At 46.4% G+C, this 23007-nt stretch overlaps 1 protein-coding gene across 5 annotated transcripts in view; it reads left to right on the forward strand.

Moving 5' to 3' along the window:
- The first annotated feature begins 6146 nt into the window (after positions 1–6146).
- The window catches only part of ADAM23 (ADAM metallopeptidase domain 23), a 155050-nt gene continuing 138189 nt past the window's right edge, over positions 6147–23007 (forward strand). For 4 of the 5 annotated variants that reach the window (XM_077319249.1, XM_077319250.1, XM_077319246.1 and 1 more), the window contains exons 1-3: positions 6148–6613; positions 7703–7929; positions 19133–19209. In XM_077319249.1, coding sequence (XP_077175364.1) covers positions 6415–6613; positions 7703–7929; positions 19133–19209 — 503 coding nt within the window. In that variant the 5' untranslated portion in view covers positions 6148–6414. Of the gene's footprint in view, positions 6614–7702; positions 7930–19132; positions 19210–23007 lie in introns of all 5 variants that reach the window. The other variant, XM_077319247.1, reaches the window with a different exon arrangement.

The raw sequence follows: 23007 nt of genomic DNA on the forward strand, positions 1-23007 counted from the left end.
CTCTGGCCCCACCGACTTTCTAAAAACATTTGGACGGATGTCAGAAAAGGTCTCAGCAAGCGCCATGGTGCCCACAGTCCCTATGATGGAGACCTTGGGCCTCCATAGCTCCACTCTTGGCCGTATCTTCTCCTATATGTTCCTGCCCAACACAGAGACAGACCCTCCTGACTGTCTTGTCTGTCAACGAAGCTTATTTGGTGGCTACAGCATATGCTGGCCTTTAAAGGGGACAGTACCCTTTCCCCCACATTTCCTGGCTGTCCCCTCATTTTAATAAAAATGTCAATTTTGTCCCCCTTTTAATAAAAGGGATATACTTGCTCTAGTGTTCATTTTTGGTTTCCCCGTATGCTAATACAACTCATGTCTTTTTCGTTTGTGTTCAATGTTTGATTCATGAGTTCATAAACCAGGACACTGGAGTTCAAGGAGCTCCTTATGGTGAGCCCAGCATGATGGTGTGAGAGAGTCACAACCAACCCCAACTTATAAACAAACCACACAATAGATCTTCCCACCAGTGCACACAATTGGTCCGTTTCACTTTAAATTTACTAGATCTGGCAGATGGGATCCTGCCATGTATTGGTCAGATACACTGCCAGTTTACGATCCTGTATGGGACCTCAAGCTCGGTCCTTAGCAGCACTATAGACACAACATTTTATTTTTATTCAACAGTTAGAATTTGGGCCTAAGGCACAACCTGCAGCTGCATGAACTCTTACCTTTGCAGTTCTTCTGGCGTGCAGAGAGGGAGAGGCCAGAACTTTAAATTGTTAATTTATTTGCAGGCATGTAGAGGGCTCATAATGAGGAAATAAATTCTATTTTAGAATTTCCTTTTAGGGTCTGCTTTAAGAAAGGGCTTCTGTAATTGAAGATACCCCTTCCCCTAGCTGACTTCTGCAATCCTCTATCTAAAATTTTGTATAGGTTCTGTCATTGAAGAATAATGGTAAACTCAGTATGTTCATAATTTTTTTTGTCAACTCTTTCATTTCTGCCATCCAATGTCCTCTTTTTGTATCAAGGAAATATGGTCAGCCTAGTCCAGTAGCTGCCCCACAATTATGGGTGGTACATCTGGCCCCCTCACTTTTGATTGTTAGGAAGCAGTTGCAGGTGGTTTCATTTAGGACTGCATTTTGGTTAGGCTTAATAGCAGCCCTGAGTAGCAATTTTCAAAACTGGTTTTATGGTTTACTCTGTATTTCGTTCTATGGGCTTTAGTAAGCCACCTTGCGCTCCATAAGTAAGAAAGGTAGCTAATAAATCTTTAAAATAAATAAGATATTCAGAGACTCTTTGCAGTTGGCTGGGATTGACCCTTGGGACTGTATAGTCCAGATATCTACTAAAAGGCAGGGTTCACAGCTGTCTCTGAGGTGTAGATGACAGTGTGTGATAACCTTAAGAGATGTTCACCGAGCATATAGCCTTGAGTGACTGGAATTGAACAAGCAGAATAGAAAGGAAAGGCGACCTTGCATTCATTCATTTCTAGTCTGCCTTTCACAATATAATAAAGCAGGATAATAGACAAGAAAATTCTGTAGAGCCAGACTACAAAGATGGGAAGCAATATAATAAGAGAGCAGAATAAAATAAGGCAGTAAAATGCCATCGGATCCCCTAGAGTAGTGGTTCTCAACCTGGGGGTCGGGACCCCTTTAGGGGTTGAATGACCCTTTCACAGTGGTTGTGGCAGGGCAAGCAGCTTGGCCGGGGTGGGGGCATCCACACAACAGCCTTGTGTGGTAAATCGTGATAGAGCATTCATTTGTCTGGAACAGCGGAAAAGAGCGAGATCAACATGGTGGGACAAGAGGCAGAAATGAACTGAGAAACCCTTGAAAGACCAAATTTATATGCAATCACGAACAATGGATCTTCACGCCATTAATCAGTTTCGGATTAATTTCTGTGAAAGAACACTTGCATAATGTTATGGTTGGGGGTCACAACATGAGGAACTGTATTAAAGGGTCACAGCATTAGGAAGGTTGAGGACCACTTCCCTAGATGCTGCAGCTGCCTGGGCCTGGCAGTCCCCCAGACTTCTAATTCTGGGTGACTTCAATGTTCATTCAGAGCTGCCAGCTTAAAGGAATGGCACAGACCTTCTGTTTTATGGTCCAGTGCAGTGAGAATGCAGTTGACCTACCTGACAAGGTCACTGTGCAGGCCAGAGGATTTTAGCCAATGCTGCTTCTACCAGCAGTGCATAAGCAGGGGTAGGGGTAGGAACAGGGGTAGCCAACCTGTGGCTCTCCAAATGCCTATGGACTACATTATTTATTTATTTATGAATTTATTACCAGCCGGAGGGTTACAACACCAACATTAAAAATCCCACAATAAAATATAACCAACCCCAACTAAAACCGTTCTAAGTCCAATGACCAACTAACCCTCTCTCCACCACTCTGCTCGACAACATTCCCATCCGACACCTCGGGGAAAGATACAATGGGAGGAGAGCCTGATGTGCTGGCAAAACTTATTATATATATATTTACTAGGGGCAAAGCCCGTTGTCTCCAAGAATACAACGGGCACTAGAGCTTGGTGGTGGGAAGAGGAAGGGGAGGAGTTGTCCAGTCTGTGAGGGTATGGGATTGAATGTGTGTGTTGTGTGGGAGGTTGTGGTGACATGGAGACAAATGAGGGCATGGGTGTGGAGATATGGGTGTCAAGAACCTGTGGTGTGGAATGTTCATCGAGTGTGGAAGTGGACTGACCCATGGGAATTGTGGCATAGTGGTTACAGATGAGCTTTCCAGAGCCATGTCTTCTGATGTGTGAAGGGAAAAATCGACTGGAGACTCCTCAGGGGGAGTTATGGCAACCAATTCCTCCAAGTTCTGCATTCAACGTCATTTCGCTTGTGTGAATTAGGCCACAGACACCAAAATGTCCCTGTGCCCTAATCCACATGGGGAAGTCACAGTACATAGGTATCCACTCTGCTCCTTCTGCCTCCATTTTTTTACGGTTGATAAAATGTTCAGACAAGAGACAGCCAACCTCCAAGTGGGGCCTGGAGATCTCCTGGAATTGCTGCTCATCTCCAGACTATAAAGGTCAGCTCCCCAGGCAAAAATGGCTGCTTTGGAGGATGACTCTGTAGTATTGTACCCCACTGAGGTTTAGGGATGCCAGCCTCCAGGTGGGGTCTGAGAATTCCCTGGAAGTACAGCTCATCTCCAGGAAGTTAGGCTGAAAGTTCTCTCCCCTCACATGCATCCCTTCAAAAGGAATGCATGTGGCCCCAGACTCCTCTTGGTTGTTTATGTCTGCCCTTCTGAAGCTTGAGAGCTAGTGCTGGCAACTGCAGTCCCTGTGGTTGTCCGTAAGGCCAAGGCTTTGCCTAATAAAACTGGACCACCTAGTTTCCCCAGTCTCACAGTCTTATTTGGTATACACTGTCTACTGATGTAACAGAACTGATTTTTGCTATATATTCCCTGTCATGTAAGAAGATCAAAGTCTGACAAAGAGTGCTTGCACTCAGAAGCTCACACCCTGAATAAATCTTTGTTGGTCTTAAAAGTGCTACTGGACTCTGATTTTATTGTGCTACTTCAGACCAACACGGCTACCCATTTGAATCTGTCTACTTTCCTGTACAGCTATTTCCACTTGAAATTCTGGGCCACTTATCCCTTTGAGTTCATAGGACCTTCCTGGAAAATACTGTTTTTTTATTTACCAGGCCAAGCTTGAAAAAAGTCACTTCATATCCCATGTCTCTCCAGCCATTTACTTGCTCACTATTTACAGTTTCATGCTGTAAATATTCTTTATTTAGATCTTCCTGCAATTTTCAGACTTGCAGGATTGATGCTGGTCTGTTTGTCTGCGCCCCAGAATACAAACAGTTGCTGGGAAAGGCTGGCCAAAGCCCATAGCCCAGGAGAGATACACCCGCACCACTCCCCCCCCCCCCCACAGTCTGCGAGCCTCTTGTCTCTAGATTATAATGTTCAGGTCTGCAGGCAAAAAGGGCTACTTTGAAGGCTGGACTCTGAAGCATTGTATGATTTGGAAGTCTCACCTCCAAACCTCCAGGAATATTTCCAACCCAAGGGTAGCCAACCTCCAGGTGGGGCCTGGAGAGCTCCTGGAATTACAGCTCATCTGCAGAGTATAAAGATCAGCTCCCCAGCCGAAAGGGCTGCTTTGGAGTTTGGACAGGGTTGTTGTGGAGAAAAAACACTTGAGGCCTACTGCACAGGCCTAACTGTCACATCGAACGTCCCTTACTTTGCCTCAGACCACTGATGCAGCTGCAGGTGGCTGACGAGTGCACTCTTTCCCCCTCCCTTCAGGCCTGCTGTGAAGGAGGCTCTAAAAGCCCCTGACTGAGGTGAGGGAGGCTTTTCCAAGAGCAACGCAGAGGAGTCTGTGGGCATTCCTTTTGAGGGTGGGGAACTTTCCCCTTCTGCCAAACAGACAGAAAAGCCCCTTTTCACTTAAAATACTGCTCTGGCTGGCCTTGCTGCTGGAGGAAAGAAACAGCCAAGCCATGTGTATTTTTTCTGTGCAACTCTGCAGATTTGAAGCATAAAGCATAGGGTTGTTGCACAGATGAAACAGGAGGCAAAAGAACCTCCACAAAAGCACCCATTGGGCTGGGAATTGGGCCAGGAAGCCCTGATGCTGCCTGAGGGCTTTCCAGGCCTAAGAGGGAAAGGAACCCTCCGCCCACTTACTGTCCCTGTCAGCAGCCAGGGGCAAAATGGCTGCAAACTTGCCATATTGCCCCTGGCTGGGGGCGGGTTGTGTTGCTTCCCTATTGATCCAAAGTCCAGGGGGTTGAACCAGTCCCAATTGGTCCAAAGATTGGACTGGCCCCACCCACTGAGGTCTTAGCTTTTTATATTATACAGCGAAGCAAAGCTGTTCTAGATACACCACACTCCCTTGCAGCTCAGAGCTGCTTACATAGGAATAAGTACACAACAACATAGCAACATCAAGTACGTACTACAATAGCAACAGTGATCTGCCAACTATTCCAACATTTTCATACAGTCCCATATGTTGGTTGAGGTGGGCTGCACTTATGGGAGGGGGTTTCTGGGCGGCCCAGGAGAAGATGGTGGTTTGGATGACCTCAGCCAAATTCCTGACAGAAGAGTTCCATTTTACAGGCCTTGCAGAACTGCGATAGCTCAGGCAAGGTCCTGATCTGTTCAAGGAGCTCAGGGAGTTGGAGTCCAGGATGGTTACCGCCAGCTGGCAGGGGCTCATGGCAATGGATGTCTGCAGAAACACAGTTTGGCATGCCCTGCCCTACAACCATCCAGCAAGGCTGCAAAAGCTATCCAAAACAGGTCTACCAAGAAGCAAGCCCGACTGCATTCAGCAGAGCTGATTCCCAAGAGTGAGCTCTGTACAAATGACAACTCTGAAGCGGTAGAGTGGTTAGAAACAGTGGCCTCTAAGCCACATGCAGCCCGCAGGGCAACCTTGGGCTCGTCACAGTCCTGATAGAGCTTTCCTCAGCAAAGTTCTGTCAGAGCTCTCTTAGCCCCACGTACTTCACAGGGTGTCTGCTGTAGGGAGAGGAAGGGAAGGTGACTGGATGCCGCTTTGGGACTCCTTCAGGTACTGGGCATAAAAAGCAACTAATGTTTTCGATTTGGGGGGCAGAAGCTGTCGGCTGATTCTACCCCAGCCAGGCTCCCTCCTCTGCAGCCTGCATCGTCCTTTCTGCGCTATTCCCTTCGCCTCGGAAGTTCTCGGCCTGCTCTTCAAGGCCTCCTCCGCCCCGGCCAGGTCTTCAATGGCGCCTGGTTCGGTCGCCCGCGGCCGGGGGGAGGGGAGGGGGGGGAGACGAGCGCTGCCCCCCCTCCTCTCGGAGTCCCCCCCCGGCGCTTCCCTCGCAGCTCCCTCCGTGCTCTCTCTCCCCCCCCCCCCGGGCGCGAGCGGGCAGCTCTCTTTTCCTAGAGGGGGGAGCAAAAGGGGCGGCGTGGCGCGAGCCTCGACGTCCTCCCCCCCCCCCCATCCCCTGCGCAGCACGCGCGGCCTTGAAAGGTGAACGACGCCGGGGAGAGGCAAGAGCCGAGGCGCATGGAATGATGCCGCGCATGCGCGCCCGCCCTCCCTCCCTCCGCCCGCCCTCCCTCCCTCCGCCCGCCCGCTGGGGAGGAGAGCGACCGTTAACGTCCGAGGGGGCAGGTAGAGCCCGCCGGAGCGGCAGCGCGAGGAGGCGGCCGAGTCACCGCCGGGCTCCTCCTCCTCCTCCTCCCCCTCCGTCTCCAGCCGCAAGATGCGGGAGGCAGCCGCGCCGCTCTCGCCTGCTGCGCCGTGAGGGACGAGGGAGGCGGGAAGGGCGCCTCGCCCTCCTCCTCCTTCTTCTCCCGACCCGGCGCCCCCTCCCCTCGGGGGAAGCGATGAGCCATGAAGCCGCCCGGCGCCTCTTCCCTGCGGCACGCCGCCTCCGGCCGCCCCCGCCCCGCCGCCCCTTCGTCGCCTGGCCCGCCGAGCCCGCCCCGGCCCCGGCCCCGGCCCCGGCCCGCCTGCGCCCGCGTCTTCTTCGGGGCCCTCCTGCTCTTGTGCCCGCCATGCCCGCAGAGCCGGGGGGCCGCGGCGGCGACCGGTGAGTCCGGAGAGGGAGAGGGAGAGGGAGAGGGAGGGGGCGCCGGGCCCGGCCTCAGTGCGGACCCCCCCCCCACACACACGCTCTGCCCCTGCTGCGACCCCCCCCGCCCGCCCGCCATCCCGGGCTGCGCCTCTGCCGCCCCTTTCCCCGCCGCGCTCTAACGCCCAAGTCCTCCCCGGGCGCTTCTCTCCTTGGGCCCCCGCGTGCTCCGAGGCTTTGCTTGCGGGCTGCTCGGGGGTCGGCCGTCCTCTTCTTCGCGGGCCCTGCGCGTGTCTCGGATGGAGACGCGATTCTTCAGGCACATCAGAGGCGCGCGCTCTGTGGCCGCACCAGGCACCGGGCAGGGCGAGGAAGCCCTTTCGGAAGGCTTCTCTCTGCAGCAGATGCTGTTGCTGGCAGCTTCTCAAGGTTGTCGCTTTTGTGCGGTGTGGCAAAGCCAAAGCATGAGGGGTGCCTTTTGATGGGGGGGGGGGGGGCAGAACACTTCTGATGTTGTTACGCTGTTTCTGCTATCTGGGTGGCATGCACTTTTTACACGCAGAAAGGAATTGTGGCCAGTGCAGAAAACTGTAGTGGTACGCCCCCCCCCCCCCCAATACATGTACTCAGAAGAAAGCGGAATACAACGCAAGTGGTATTCTCCTAGTGAATGATGTTGGAATATGGTCTTCGTGTTCTGGGACTAGAGAAAAACAGTAATTCAATAACGAGAATTGATTTAAATGCTGTGCACCATTGCTGCAGTATGCCTCAAAAGCAGAAGGAAGCTTTGCAGTATATTGACAGATTTATACATGGCTAATATTTATGTGGGAACTTAGTTAAAAGAAGGCAAGAGACAGCCATTAAGAAGAGTGGCAGGTGGGGTTTTGTTTTTTTTTTGCTCTTTGAAGCTTTCAGTTCTTGCATATTTGAAATCTCTGGTGAAATAAAACTTTATAAAATTAAATATTGCACAGGGTAAAACAATTGTGTGCACATTTGGCCAAATGAGGACCTTCATTCTTCCCTTGAGCAGGTCAGTAGAATGTCAAAAAGATGCCTAGTTGCTTTAGAAATTTATGGTGAGTTTTCTGTCTTCCCTAGCTCTGCATTGGAATGAAACTGCAGGAAATATGGAAGGAACACTGGCAGATGAAGAAACTGCATTTCAGCAGTCTAACAGTAGTAGCAGTAAAAATAACAGTCACATCAGTGCATTCCAGAAAGAAATCGTATTGCCTTCAAGACTTATCTATTATCTTAACAGAGACGCTGAAAGTCCTTATCATATACTGGATACTAGAACAAGGTACCAGCAAAAACACAATAAGGTAAGGTTTTCTTTTAGAAGGATACATTGTGCAGTGGCTCAGAATGGCCTTGCTGTAAGGTTTGTTCAGCACCCTGGTAATATTTAAAAAATCAGTGCTAGTGAGATTGAAAAGTGCCTTTCAAAAAGATCTTGTTATGCCGCCACTAGAACAAAACCTGGGGTACAAATCATGGTTCACTAATGGCTTTAATGGTCTAGGACACTTTAACCTCCAACCAGCTAATCTTGGACAAAAAGATCCATGGTAACAGAGTGGGTAGGCACTTCTAATGACAGAGGCTAAGGAGACCTCAAAGACAGATTTTGTATTTATTAAGTAAAACACAATGCCAGGCTAACTAAACTTAATTGGGACTTAAGTCCCATTAAAAGTAGTGGAACTTATTGGTCACAATTAATTTGTTCCATTTGTTTCAGAGATACTTAAAGTACATTAGGAAAGAAAGGTGAATGGTATAATACAGTCTCTGACTTTGTTTAGACAGAACAGGAGATCTAGAGTGTAGTAATTAACTGCACTGTTTGTGGATGTTCATCAGGTTCATCCACGTTTTATCAGTTTCATTCGGGTTTCCATCAAAGCTTGATGGGTGCCTGTCCCCCTCCCCCTCCAGTACTCATCAAGAAAGTGGGTATCTCTCTTGAACTACAGTGGCTATCCAAAGTTATATTGGAGATAATTTATGAATAAATTTCAGTACTCATGCTTTTGAAGTATGTGGTGCTTAGTATATATGCCACCTTACCATTGGTCACACCTGTCTTATTCTCTAACTATAGGATTGAAATCATTTTCATTCAGCTTTCATTAAAAAAATCTTAAGAGGGAGCTAGCTGCCCATATTGCACTAAAGGGGCCTTATTAAATTCTTGTTTGATAATTCCTAGTTAAGAGCATGTTATTTCCCCCTTCTCATGAATAATGCCATGTGACTAGATCCAAAAGGGTACATAGGAAGGATCATATTCAGTAAAATACAATACAAAACCTTTAATGGCATTCACAATATAAAACAATAATATATATTAGACCTCAATTGAGTTCCCCATCTCAGCTGACATGTTGCTTCTAAAACTTTTAGGACCTTTGGGAGACACCTCTGATGACACCTCTGATGATAGGACATTGCAGTTAGATAGATATAAATATAGGGAATCCCCAGTGATACACACCTGTGTATATACTAAGGCACTCTATGAATTGTGAATCTCCTTTTTAAAAAATGTTGGTCCTAATTAATCTCTCATACATAGATTACAAATGTTTTTTCAAAGATGTTAGAAATTTGAAAGTGCTGAAAAAATCTCTTAACTGAAGATGTTTCAGAATGTTTTATTTAAATGTAAATATACTCAGTAGCAATTAATGTACTGTTTTCAATGCTAATGCATTATTCAGTGTAACAAACTTTAGCTTAATATCCAGATGTGCTTGTAGTCCTTTCTGTTCTATGAGAGAGTTTATGTTCAAATAAACATTTTTTGTGCATTATAGAATTTGTTTTATTTTATTTATTTATTTTATCATTCTATGTCTGACTCTCCTTTCCATGAAGGCTCAGAGCAGATAATAACATAAAAAACACGTACAATTTAAAAGCTCTTTAAATTTAAGATAAAAATCCTTAAATTACTTGAAATACACAATTCTAAGCTGTTTGCCTGGTGTCATATTAAGAAAGAAAGGAGGGAAATACTACCTAAAATTCTACCTTCAGTTCCCCTCCCATCAAAATCTCAGGAGAAATATCAGCCATATGCTAAGATAGCATAGGGCCCAAAATGAAGAAAAAGATCACAGGCATTGCAGAATGATGAAAAAAAACCTTTTAATTAGTCTCTTATGAATCTTTTAATTAAACCATTAATGCCAAAACGGGTCCCAGGTATACAATATCCTGTTTTCTTCATCAGTGGCTTATACCTTCATGAGTTTTTTAATGACTTCCAATCCTACTCAATATTGTCTCCATCTTTCTCATAATAAACCTTGGCCAACTTCTCAATCTGTATGTGGAGGATCCACTGAAAAAAATATTATTATGTCCTCCTTATTTTGTTGTTGTTGTTAGGTGCGAAGTCGTGTCTGACCCATCGCGATCCTATGGACAATGATCCTTCAGGCCTTCCTGTCCTCGACCAATCCCCGGAGTCTAATTTTATTATTAGATCCTACTATCTATCTATCTATCTAGCGGAGCGGAATAAATAAAACAGTAAGGGCCACGAGGGCGGGCCCTGTCCAGGATGAGGAAAGGAGCCGATTGGCCCCTTCCCCCGGACTGACAATTGCAAAGCCCCTGCCGATTGGTCCCTCCGCTTGTTAGTCCGGCGGCCAGGGACCAATCGCAAGCCGCGCAAAGCGCCTCCCGATCCACTCCCCCATGTCGGCCGCATCCGGCCGACCGCTGCCATTCCCTCACTAGCCCCCGAGACGGCAGGCTGCTGCCTGTCCGCGCGGCAGCGAGGAGCCGGCGCCGGCCCCAGACACGAACAGCCCGCCTCGGCACCGCCCCACGCGACTGACAAGCACCCGCAGCCGGGCCTCCACCCACGCCGCGAACAGCGCCCGCTGTGGACCTGCCGCCAGCTGCTGCAGTGGCGCCACCGGCTTCGCATCGAGCACCTCCCGCCCCCGCGCTCGCAATGCCGGGGACGCATCCAGTGGCTGCGGGTGCGGCAACGGCTCCGGCAGCGTCTCTGCCAGGCCTTGCTGGTCGCGGGAGATGTGGCGGCCGCAACGGCACCGCTGCTGCGGCGCCCAGAACACCAACCCCCTCTATTGAGTCCCAACAACGCCGACGCCAGACAGCATTTCCTCCCTACCCTCCAAGAACTGCGGTAGGTCCCACGCCGGGGGGAGACCTGGAGGAGGCCGCAACCGACAGAAGAGGGTCTCAGTCCGGCCCATCCATGTCCTTGGGTGTGCGGCCAGCCGCCGCCAAGCCGCACAGGCACCCCGCACAAATCTGTAGGCCCGCTAGCGTCCGCTGTATTTAAACTACAGCGGGCTTAATTTCTAATTGATTATGATAGTATAGGGTGCAGCATTTTGCAGGCTGTTCTCAAGTGTGCGGGTATGCTTGTTATTTTTTATTTAAAAATTAAGGTATTTATACTTTTAAATTCCATAAGTGCCAAATAGTATATTTATTTTTATATGTTAACAGTTAAAATTATATAGTTTACATTGTTAAATCAATAAAATAAATTTAGGTTTGTGTTATGTATATTGCAATGTTTCAATAATTCCAATTTTCTGCTCCCCGCAAAACAAAATGGTTTTAAAGTTAATAGGACTAGAGAAGGGTGGCCATTTTATATATATAGCATGTGGACATCACCACCACCACTACTACTACTACTACTACTACTACTACTACTACTACTACTACTACTATTATTATTATTATTATATCATAAAAGCATTAGTTAAAGGTAATGAATAGGTTAAATGCAAAGCAGCTAACTATATAGGGTAAATAAAGATGTTAAACAAAGTGGGGGAGAAGACCGCACCTTGAGGAAACTCCAGAGAGCTGATAGGGCTGTGACAACTCTTTTCTCACTGCCACCCTTTGTGTCTGTTCTCGGAGAAAGGAGTGTAGCCACTGCAAGGCTGTCCCCTGTATTCCCGCCCCAATGAGACAAGCAGGCAAACAACACATGTTCAAACACGTCATCATTGGGATGGCCGCCCCGCCCCAATCCAGCTAATGCTGGAAATCATATGTCTCCACCCCATGGCCAGGATAGAAGCCCAGCTGGTATGAATCGAGCGCCAAACTTTCCTCCAAGAATGCCAAGAGCTTGTGTATGTAATATATAAAATGCAGTTGAAAGTGTTTAAAAGTTTTGTAACTAGAAGTCAATATCATTAACAGGCTTGCTTTTGGTATTCATACCTAAGTATCATCTTAGGATAACTGTAAAATAGATTCTATTATATCAGCTACATTTTGTGGATTAGCCGATTGGTGTGGAATAAATGTTATGTGAGTTACAAGAAATTTTTGTGTTGATTTAATTAGTAGAGAGTAGCTAATGCATTGTTGACTCTTCCCAGCAAAAATGAATGTGCAATCATATTCCCTGGAGGGTTTTAAAGAATAGCTTGTTCAATCGCTTATTATTGCTAGGCCATTTCTTGCTTTGGTTTGTTGAGCCTCCTAAAACAAGAAGCTGCAATACTTTGTTGGTCACATTTAGAGGAAATTAGTACCATCCCTTCTTGCACAAACCATCATTAACAAAACCAGTACTTGAACAATGTGTGTGTTTTCTGCTGATTTTCCATTCCCAAGAGATCCATTGACCTGGAGCAGTGTTTCTAATCAGGAAGTCTGACAAAGAGTGCTTGCACTCGAAAGCTCACGCCTTGAATAAATCTTTGTTGGTCTTAAAGGTGCTACTGGACTCTGATTTTGTTGTTTAATCGGGAAGTTGTAGAGGAACCTGCTCTATGAACTCCTTCCATTCATAATTCTGAGGAGGTGGCGAATGAGTTTTTGTCCATTGGGATTGATTGCTATCTTTGAGATTACTGTCTTTGAGATTGATTACTATCTTTTAATGGCAGTATTGGGTGGCTGGATTGAATTTTCACACAAGTCTTTGACATTTGCCTTTTCAGTTCACCTAACTGATGACTCAGCAGCAAGAATTCTGAAAACTGGAAACAGTCAATGGTCCAGTTTAGAGACCAGCAAGATTTTTTTGGGGGGGGGGAGGTTGCAAGACTGATGTAGTATGGGTTCATAGTATTTGATTTATATTATACCTTTCTGCCAGTGGGGACAACAGTGGCTAAAAACCAAAGATTAGAAAACCTTTCTGTTTTAGAAATTTAGATTTTAAAATAATTTGGATTAAAAAAATTAAACTGGAATTTTTGATAATTTTTTGATGAAAAGCCTAACTAAACATAATTTTTAATTAAGATATATTGTAGTTTAATGATACCTTGTTGTGAAATAGGAATAATTTATTTATTACTATGTAGTTTAATTATTTATTTAATTTGTATACCGCTTCTCCTGGACTAGCCAACTCAGGGCGGTGAACAACAAGCTACATAAATTTTAAACAATAAAAGGCATACAGATCATAAAACCAATTCAATTAATTATAAAAGTTAGAAATTTGTGCCTGCTGCCATCTATTTGATCTCAAAAGCTTACTTAACAGGAGTCAGGATGGGAGGGAATGAGAGGAGGGAGGCCTGGTAGGTGTGGAGCTAATTCTGGTTGACCTAAATTAGAGGTTCCCAACATGGGCAGTATGCCCCACAGAGGGCAGTAGAATGATCCAGGGTGGTGGTGAGGAATTTGGGGGCAGTAGGAGGGCAATAGTACGATTCTTCTTGGTGAAGCTGCATTTTCCTAGTGGGTTGCCATTACAGCTTCTGGGTAGTGGCAACCCTGGACTTCTTTGGTGGTCTCCCATCCCAGTGCTGACAAAGGCAAACCCTGCTTAGCTTCCTGAAGGAAACAGTAGCTTCAGAAGGTGGATTGAATGAGATCATATTCCTGCTGAACTCCTTCCCCTCCTCAGACTCTGTTCTTCCCCTCTCCAGGAGTTCCTTAACCTATAGTTGGCAACCCTTCCCCAAAAGTTTTGATAAGCCTTCTCATTCTTGCTCCTAGTCATGGATTTTCCATTGCTTGTTTCTTTTTCTTTCCCTGTCTGTCTTCCCAATGAGGATCCAATGTGGCTTTTACACATGACTTTTACAAAGATCTTATTTTTCCCTCCAGACTATAATATAGCTGCTGCACAAAAACCAAAAACGGAAGTGTAGGCAATATAGTATGTTTTGAATGTGCAATAGATTTAACACAAGGAAAGAGGTGTGTGTGTGTGTGTGTGTGGGGTGGGGTGTTAGGAAGCCACTGGCCTAAACCATAGTCCTGGTGGAAGAGCTCCATCTTACCGGCCACGTGGAACTTTGACAGGTCTGTTAAAGTCCTGATGTTTTCAGGGAGCTCGTTCCACTAGGCAGGAGCCAGAGCCAAGAAAGCCCTGGCTCTGGTTGAGGCCAGACGTATTTCTTTAGGGCCAGGGATTCTCAGTTGGTTAGTATTGCTTGATTGTACCATTCTTGAAGACAACAAATTAGTGTAATTGAGAAAAATGTTGCAAGTTCCTATAATACAGTGGTCCCCAACCTTTTTATCACCGGGGACCACTCAACGCTTGACAATTTTACTGAGGCCCGGTGGGGGGGGGGTAGTTTACTCTTCTAGTCTCAACCACTGCCCTAACGCTCTCTGATCGCTATGGTAACGTTTAAACATCCCTTCAAAATAAGATACAGACACGCCACAACAATGAACATTAGGAACATTTTATTTTCATGGACATTTTAACTCATGACAATGGCAAATCAATGGGAACCCTGAGCTTGTTTCTCTGCAACAAGATAGTCCCATCTGGGAGTGATGGGAGACAATGACACCCGAAGTGTGTTGTAAAGGGCCGGGGGGGATGAAGTAAAGGGCCGGGGGGGGGGGAGAAGGCGTCCTTCGGGGCCCACCTACAATTAGTCGAAGGACCACATGTGGTCCATGGCCCACAGGTTGGGGATCGCTATTGTAAAGGGCTGGGAGGGATGAAGTAAAGGGCCGGGGGGGGGGGAGAAGGCATCCTTCGTGGCCCACCTCCAATTAGTCGACAGACCACATGTGGGGATCGCTACTATAATAGATTGGGGATCGCTACTATAATAGATGGGTTAGTGGCCTAATTTCATTATGTCTGCTGAGGCTTCTGTAAGGATTATTTAGGCTTTTTTCTTTTATATACACAACAGGATTTGATGTTTGGTCAAGAATATACCATCAAAAATGTTTAGTTCTATAGTTCTCAGACTGCGAATTTACTATGAAATTAACTGGAAAAGTTTAAAATTTTATTTATTTATTACATTTTTATACCACTTTATTATTACATTTTTATACTGGCTCAGGGCGGTTCACGAGAAATATAAAAACCAATAAGACATATACAATGTGAATTCAGTAACTACATCCATCAATAACATCAGTAGTATTGAACATTTAATATTTAATTTACCCTGTTTAACTATTAACATTTCAATCATAACCTTGCAGATAAATCACTATGTAAAAATGTAGTATGTACCTTCTAAAAATGAAACCTACATCTATCCCTGAAACTAGCAAGAATGAATATAGAAAACTTTATGACTAGTGATTTAAATCACATTATAGCCCAAAAGTTGTTTTCAACCTCACAAAAGTCCCGTGAGGTTGTCTAACGCTGTGTATATGTAATTGTCCCCAATATTATTTAGCTTCAAGGTAGAGTGGTGATATGAACCTGGTTCTCTCAGTGTAACCTGTACACTGCTTGTAGCAGCAGCAGGCATGAAACAATACTGTGCTGGAGAGATGTGGTCATCAGTTTCTGTTCCTCTCACGGAAGCTCTATTCATTTATATATAGGCAGGAATGGGATAATTCCTCTTCAAGCAAGGGGGAAGAGCCAAAAAAGGCTGCCATTTTCCTGGCATTTTGTAAACAGTGTGAAACGGAACTGTTCGGAATCGAATTTCAGCAAAGAGGGTACATCATAAAAGAGTGGTCTAAGAAAATACATTGTGTTTGTTTATGAAATACTATGTTCTGTATTAATATGTCATGTTTAATACTTATACTTTGTTCAGATGGCAGCTTTGTTTCAGATTTCTGCAATTCTAGTTCTTTTATATTGCCTTTAGATGTGTTAACCCGGGGGTTATCAACCCCGGGCCTCGGTACCGGGCCAGTGGTGGCCACACCTGCCCCTCCCCCCCGCCACCACCTCGCTGCAAGCGGGGGAAGAGGCAGGCGCTGCTGCTGGGATGCTGGCGGACGCAAACGTGCATGCGTGGCAGCTCTGCGCATGCGCATTTGTGTGGTGCTGCCGCGCATGCATGGCGCCCGGGCCGCTGGCTCTCCCCCTCCCCCGGAAGCGGTCCTCAACCAGGAAAGGGTTGGGGACTGCTGTGTTAACCTACTGATAGCATTGATCTGCATGGTATAATCTGCCTCAAGTCTCACTGAGAAAGACAGATTATAAATAACTTTCTTAAGGGAGTGTCCTTTCCCCTTATTGTGCCATATTTCATTGGTAAGAATATAGATACTTAAAGCACTCACAAATTAAGGAACACTGTTACAAATCAGTATTACAAACTAAGGAACATTTACAAACCAAGGAAAAATTCTACATGGGCCTGACCTAATCCCTGCTTCAGAAGCTACGACTCGTACAAAAATGCAGCTGCTCATTGTTCTTGTTAGGTGCGAAGTCGTGTCTGACCCATCGTGACCTCATGGACAATGAACCTCCAGGCCTTCCTGTCCTCTACCATTCATCGAAGTCCATTTAAGTTTGCACCAACTGCTTCAGTGACTACATCCAGCCACCTCATTCTCTGTCGTCCCCTTCTTCTTTTGCCCTCAATCGCTCCCAGCATTAGGCTCTTCTCCAGGGAGTCCTTCCTCCTCATGAGGTGGCCAAAGTATTTGAGTTTCATCTTCAGGATCTGGCCTTCTAAGGAGCAGGCAGGGCTGATCTCCTCTAGGACTGACCGGTTTGTTCGCCTTGCAGTCCAAGGGACTCACAAGAGTCTTCTCCAGCACCAGAGTTCAAAAGCCTCAATTCTTTGACGCTCGGCCTTCCTTATGGTCCAACTTTCACAGCCATATTTGCCAGCAATTGGGAAGACCATAGCCTTGACGCACTTTTGTTGGCAGGGTGATGTCTCTGCTTTTTAGGATGTTGTCTAGATTTGCCGTAGCTTTCCTCCCCAGGAGCAAGCGTCTTTTAATTTCTTTGCTGCAGTCCTCATCTGCAGTGATCTTGGAGCCCAGGAAAATAAAATCTGTCACTACCTCCATTTCTTCCCCATCTATTTGCCAGGAATTGAGAGGGCCGGATGCCATGATCTTCGTTTTCTTGCTGTTGAGTTTCAAGGCAACTTTTGTACTCTCATATCCTCACCCAAACCCCATGAAGGGCCCATATTACCCTGATCCTCCAGCAACTGCTTTGGCAAACAATTGAATACCGGAATCAGGTTTAAGGTGCTAGTACTCACCTTCAAGGCTATATGCAACCAGGGTCCTGAATACCTCAAGGACCTCTGCCTGTACAACCCCCCCCCCCCAAAGAAAAAAAGTGACATGTTCTACCATTTCTAACAATCTGGTGGTCTGCCTCCCCCACTTGATCCAGCTGCGAGCTGCGGCCCAAAGCCACCTTAAGCTGCCTGGCCAGGGGCCAGGGGAGAGGACCCTTTCAGGGCCCGTTCTTAGGAACGGGCTTTGAAGCTAGTGATTCTATAATGTGCTGTATTTTGTCTCCCATTTGTCTGCCAAATACAGGGTGCGGAGATTAGGCTCTGGAGACCTAGCTTCCAATCTCTACTTTGCCAAGGAAACTTGTTAGGTGACCTTAGGCCAGTCATAACGTTCTCTAACTAACCTCATAGGTCAGTGGTTCCCAATTTTGGGGTCGGGACCATATATGAGGTCGCCTGGCCCCTTCCCCAGGGTCGCCAGGTTGCCTGCTGTCATGGCTGTGGCGTGTGGTGGTAGCGGTGCGCGACAGTGTGTGGAGGCAGGTGTTGGTGGCGGAGGTGGGTGGAGGCGGCAGAGCCATGACAGTGGTTGCCTCTATGCTGCCTTGATTGTTGTGTGCATGTGCGCACTGACACTTTCAGCGCCCCACTGGATTCTTCTACAGCTGCCCAGCCTGCTTGGAGGGTCGAGCTTGCACCTGGCAAGGAATGTGCCGAAACGCTTCGTTCAGCTTTTTTCAGAGTTGGTAGGAAAGTGACCCCCCCCCCGCAGGTCCAAAGTCGCACCATCCCGGCCGACTCCGTCCGGCAAGCCCTGTGTGTTCTGCAGCAGGGCTGCCGCGGAACCTCCCATGGTTAAAAGAAGGGAGAAAGGAGAGAAGCAGAGAGCCAAGGGAGCAAGACTTTCGCCCAAGCCTGGCCCGGAGTGGGACAGCGAGCAACGTGGATGCAGCAGCAGTGGCAGCAGCTTCCTCTCCTGGGTAGGACCCTTGCCCCCCTCCAGTCACCTCCTGTGGGGGGTCACCCATGGCCATGTCTGGGGGGGCGGTGGAAACGCCTCCGCAGCGCTAAACTGGCAGCTCCTCTGGCTGGGTCCCTGCCGGGCTTCGGTGCCGAAGTGGCGTCACAGCAAAGAAAAGGTTGAGAACCGCTGTCATAGGTGGTTTTGTGGATAAAATGGAGTAAAGGAGAATTGCATAAGCTGTTTTTTGTCCCCAAGGTATAAGTAAATACTAAATAAATGCAGCATTTGTATGCATATTTGACAGCAATGGCTTTATTTCTTTGTTCTGGGTAAGTAGCACCCCAGTGGCCAGCACGCCGTTGAGGAGCAACTGCACCTGTGCGTTTGCGCCCACCGGTGCGCCACTGCCTTCCCCCCGCAGCACGGCGCTAGCTGGCGCCTGCTCCCCCCCCCCCTGGCGACCCGGTGCCGGTCCGCAGCCCGGGGGTTGTGGAACACTGTTCTAGATCAGCGGTCCCAACCTTTTTCAGGCTGGGAGAGGGAGGCGCAGGCACGCCTCCCCCCCCTGCGGTGCAGGGAAAGAGGGAGTGTCCGTTTGAGCTTTTTACCCCCAGTTGCCATCGTAGCAGAAACATTTTTACATCAGTTAGAATCCTTAATTGACAGCATTCGTGTTACTCTCTGTTCTAATTGCTATACAAGTAGCTTTTAAGAATTACTAACGCCTAAATTTGGCTCATCTGTACTGCATCTCATTGGCATATGGAAGGTCCCAAATTTAATCCCCAGCATCTCCAGATAAAATATTAGACAGTGGGTGATGTGAAAGATCAATCCACAAGTCCCTGGAGAGCTGCTGCCAGTCTAACCTTGATAGATCAAGGGTGTGATTGAGCATAAGGCAGCTTCATGTGTCTTCATGGAGTGCAGCAATGTTTTTATGTATTACTTAATCCTTGCTTTTGCTGTTATTTTGTTACATTAAATGGTTGAATTAACATTGTTTGCAAAATACTCGGGCGTTTATTAATCAGCATGTTATAAGTGTACTGCTTTCACTATAAAAGAATGTATGTGAACTTGCTTCCTTGCTTATAAATAATTTGGCAAAATGTTCTCATGTCTTCTTCCTCTGTCTCTTGTTTTCAGGCTGTGCATCTGGCTCAGGCAAGTTTCCAGATTGAGGCCTTTGGCTCCATTTTTATTCTTGACCTCTCATTGAATAAGTAAGTATATATATATATATATATTTAAACTATAGATAGTCTGAGAGATATTCAATGTTGATTTTTTGGAACTTTATTTTACAGTTTGATATTGGATTGTACAAAAGACAGACAATGGATAGTCACAGGCAATGCGGGTCCATGAAGAATTACTTGAGTTTAAGCCCCCTAAAATCCGTATTTTTTATTTGTATTTGTATTTATTGTGTTTATATACTGCCCTCCCTGAAGCCTCAGAACAGTTTACATGAAACAAGAAACTATACAGGTAACTCCGTTTGTAGTAATAATGAGGTGATAACAATAACATTAAAGAACGCTGGAAACTGCAAAGAGCATCCGCTCAACTCATACTGAGGCCCAGTGGATTGGGCGGATTTGTAGTAATCGTCATAGGAGGGAGGCTTGGGGGCCAATGGGAAGCGGTGGTTTACGTTGACCTCAACCAAAGGCCTGGTAGAGGAGCTCCCTTTTGCAGGCCCTGCTGAACTGTTCAAACTGGAATAACTATATAGGGGCTGCTCCCCCACAGCATGCCCCTATTTTTTTTGGAACTTCCACATGACGTTGTGCTGTTCTTGGGGCTTTCGGCTTTAAGACCTTTGCTGTGCCTTAAAAGTTGGAGATACAGCAGTTGTAGATAAAGCCTTTGTGTGGAAGACTTGCCCTCAGTCAATTCATAATGCTTTCAGAATGGCAGTGTCAAATAAAGAAGTTTTAGCTTCTTTAAATAAGAAGCCTAGTAAAACGTAGTAATTCTTGATGGCTTACTTTTGTTTTCTATTAACATGCTTGTCATGCTTGATGTAGTAGCTAAACTGTGTTTTTGGGCCACTTAGAAACCCCAGTACAGGCAAATATTGTGCCCTGGTGTCCAGAATGCAGCTTATGTCCCCTGAATGCACAGCATTTATTCTTTCTCCTTCAATGGGGGAAGTCATGCAAACTGTAGACAGGGCTATGCAAATTTGTGTAGACTGTACTGGCTCAGAGTGAGGCTGACACTCCAGTTTCAATAGCTTTATTGCTCCATAGGACATTCAGAGCACAGTTCTTCTGTCCTGCTTTTACTGGCCTATTATTTTACTTATTAAAATGGAAGGGAAACTTTTGAAGAAGATCAGAGCCTCAAGCTAGCAAAAAGAAAGAAAGATCTATAAATAAGCCCTCCCCCCTTCCCGTCCCAGGCACCTGACTTGGTAAGGGCTTGACTGGGCTGAAGGAATCTCTTCATGTTTTCAGGAGACCAGTGAGGTGCAAGGCTCCATCTCCTTCACTGGCACTTCCTGCAGTAGCTGTGCATGCTTCTCTGTCACTGGCTAGGGTCGAATTGGGTCAAAGAGAAGGCAAAATAAAAGAGCAATGCCTGTTGGAGAGGGAAGTCACAGGAACCCGGCTCCACCCAGAGCAATAGAGTCTTGGTGCATTGGACAGAGTGGGCCACAGCAATAATGGTGAGGCAGGGGCCCAGGAACTTACTGACAGCCCATTTGCCAACCAGGAGCCCAGGATGGGGTTGTTTAGATCTGTTTATTGCTCTTCCCTCCCCTTAGATATGGAGGGAAGGAAAATACATTTTATGGCATTTAAAACCTACTTGGTAGAGGCAATGGGCCTAAAGAGTAATGAACTGCAAGTCAGTAATGAGCATATATCAGATGTTACCTGTTATTGATGCTTTGCCTGAGGACAAGGCTCCACTGGCAAAGGCTGTTACTTTGATCTGAATGATGGGAGATCTTGTACCTTATCATATAACTCTCTTCTCTGTTATTTCATCTAGATGAAATCAAAGTCCAGTAGCACCTTTAAGACCAACAATTTATTCAAGGCGTGAATAGCTCATGCCTTGAATAAATCTTTGCTGGTCTTAAAGGTGCTACAGGGCTTCTGATTTTATTGTGCTACTTCAGACCAACACAGCTACCCATTTGATGCGTTAGTGTTAAAATGAAGAGTCCAGTAATACCTTTAAGGCCAACAAAATTTATTCAGGGTGTGAGCTTTCGAATGCAAGCACTCTTTGTCAGACCAACACGGCTACCCATTTGAATCTGTTAAAATGAAGAGTTGGTTTTCTTCCTCAAATAGTTTCTTAGTAACACCTAGGCCAAGGGGTCTAACTCCCAACCCTTTTGCCATACCTAACTCAGAAGCAAAGAGAATTATGCATACAGGGGATGTTTGTGGGGCCCTTCTCTTTTAGTTTTATGAAATGGGCTGATCCAGGCGATTTTGGAATCTCTTAAATATTTAGTGACACAAGAGAGGCTAGAGGGGCCTCAACACAGTGATGTCTCCCATTAAGCCAGTATAATCTTTGGCTATGGTAGATGGCCCAGTTGGGTAATTTTATACTCTCTGGGGACACAGTTCACTTAGGGGCCAGGATTCAGGAAGGCCAAAGTGTTTAAATTTGCAAAGAAGCAGGTAAAAAGTGTTGGAAAGGGTGAAAGATACCTGGCAGAGGTTGGTGGACTTCATATACCAGTTTGTAGTACTGGGACTGAGGAATGGATCTGATTCCTTAGGCCTGCTTCTATGATAAACCTTTACAGTGGACTTTTTCCTTATCAGAAGGACAAGAACAGACAGACAGACACATGTCAAGATACTGCCCTCTCCCTGAAGGACTAATAGTATTCACAACCAAATCAGACATGGGGAGTCAGTTTTCTCCAGCCTCCTTACCTGATGGTAGTTATGACGATCAACAAATGGGCCAGGAAACACACTTCAAGGATCAGATTGACCAAATCCAATGGAGTGTGTTGGAAGTAAAGAACAGTGAACTGGCTAGACCCTGGGGCAATCAGGCAAGTGCTGATTGCTTTCCAGAACTTGTCAAAGAACAAGTATGTTGCAGTAAATCAGAAGGGGAGTGACAACAACTGGGTAGCTGTTTTAGGTTAGGTGTTTGTGGAATGTCAGAGTCGCTCAGTAAGGGATCATTATGAGGGAGGCCCCTTTTGCTGGCTTAAACCAAACGCCTGGCAGAAGAGCTCTGTTTTGCAGGCCCTACGGAACTGTTTGATTTTACTGGGGAGCTCATTCCACTAGGTTGGAGCCATGGACAAGAAGGCCCTAGCCTTGGCTCTGGATGAGGCCAGATGAACTTACTTGGAATCAAGGATTACCAATTGAACTTGGAGTGAGTTGCTCTTCAGTGGATATAAACAGACGGTACTTGAAATATGCAGGACCCTGACCACATATGCCTGCATTCAATTGGTAGCCAGTACAGCTGTTGAAAGATCAGGTTGATGTGGTCTCTCCAAGGCGTTCTGTTGAGAATGTGGACAGCTGCATTTTAGATCAATCATAGTTTCCAAAGCAGGGATAAGGGATGGCCTGCATAGAGCGAGTTGCAGTAATCCAGCCTAGAGGTTACTGTTGCATGGATCACTGTGGCAAGGTGTTCTGGAGCCAGATAGGGCACTAGTAGCTTTCCGGAGATGGAAGAATGCCAACTGTGCTACTTCCATGACCTGAGCTTCCATTTAAGCCCAGTTATATTTCCCCTTGTTAGCAGCTTGCTCTGAAAGTAGGATCAAGGGCATAGTCTTTTAAGAAAAATAGTCGCTTGTTCTTATGGTATGGTGATACACATTTTTTTTGTTTCCTAGTTTGAAATAATAGAGCCTCTTGTGGCGCAGAGTGGTAAGGCGGGTGTCTGAAAGCTTTGCCCATGAGGCTGGGAGTTCGATCCCAGCAGCCGGCTCAAGGTTGACTCAGCCTTCCATCCTTCCGAGGTCGGTAAAATGAGTACCCAGCTTGCTGGGGGGTAAACGGTCATGA

The sequence above is a fragment of the Paroedura picta genome, chromosome 2, assembly GCF_049243985.1.
Source record: "Paroedura picta isolate Pp20150507F chromosome 2, Ppicta_v3.0, whole genome shotgun sequence".
NCBI classification, from domain to species: Eukaryota; Metazoa; Chordata; class Lepidosauria; order Squamata; family Gekkonidae; genus Paroedura; species Paroedura picta.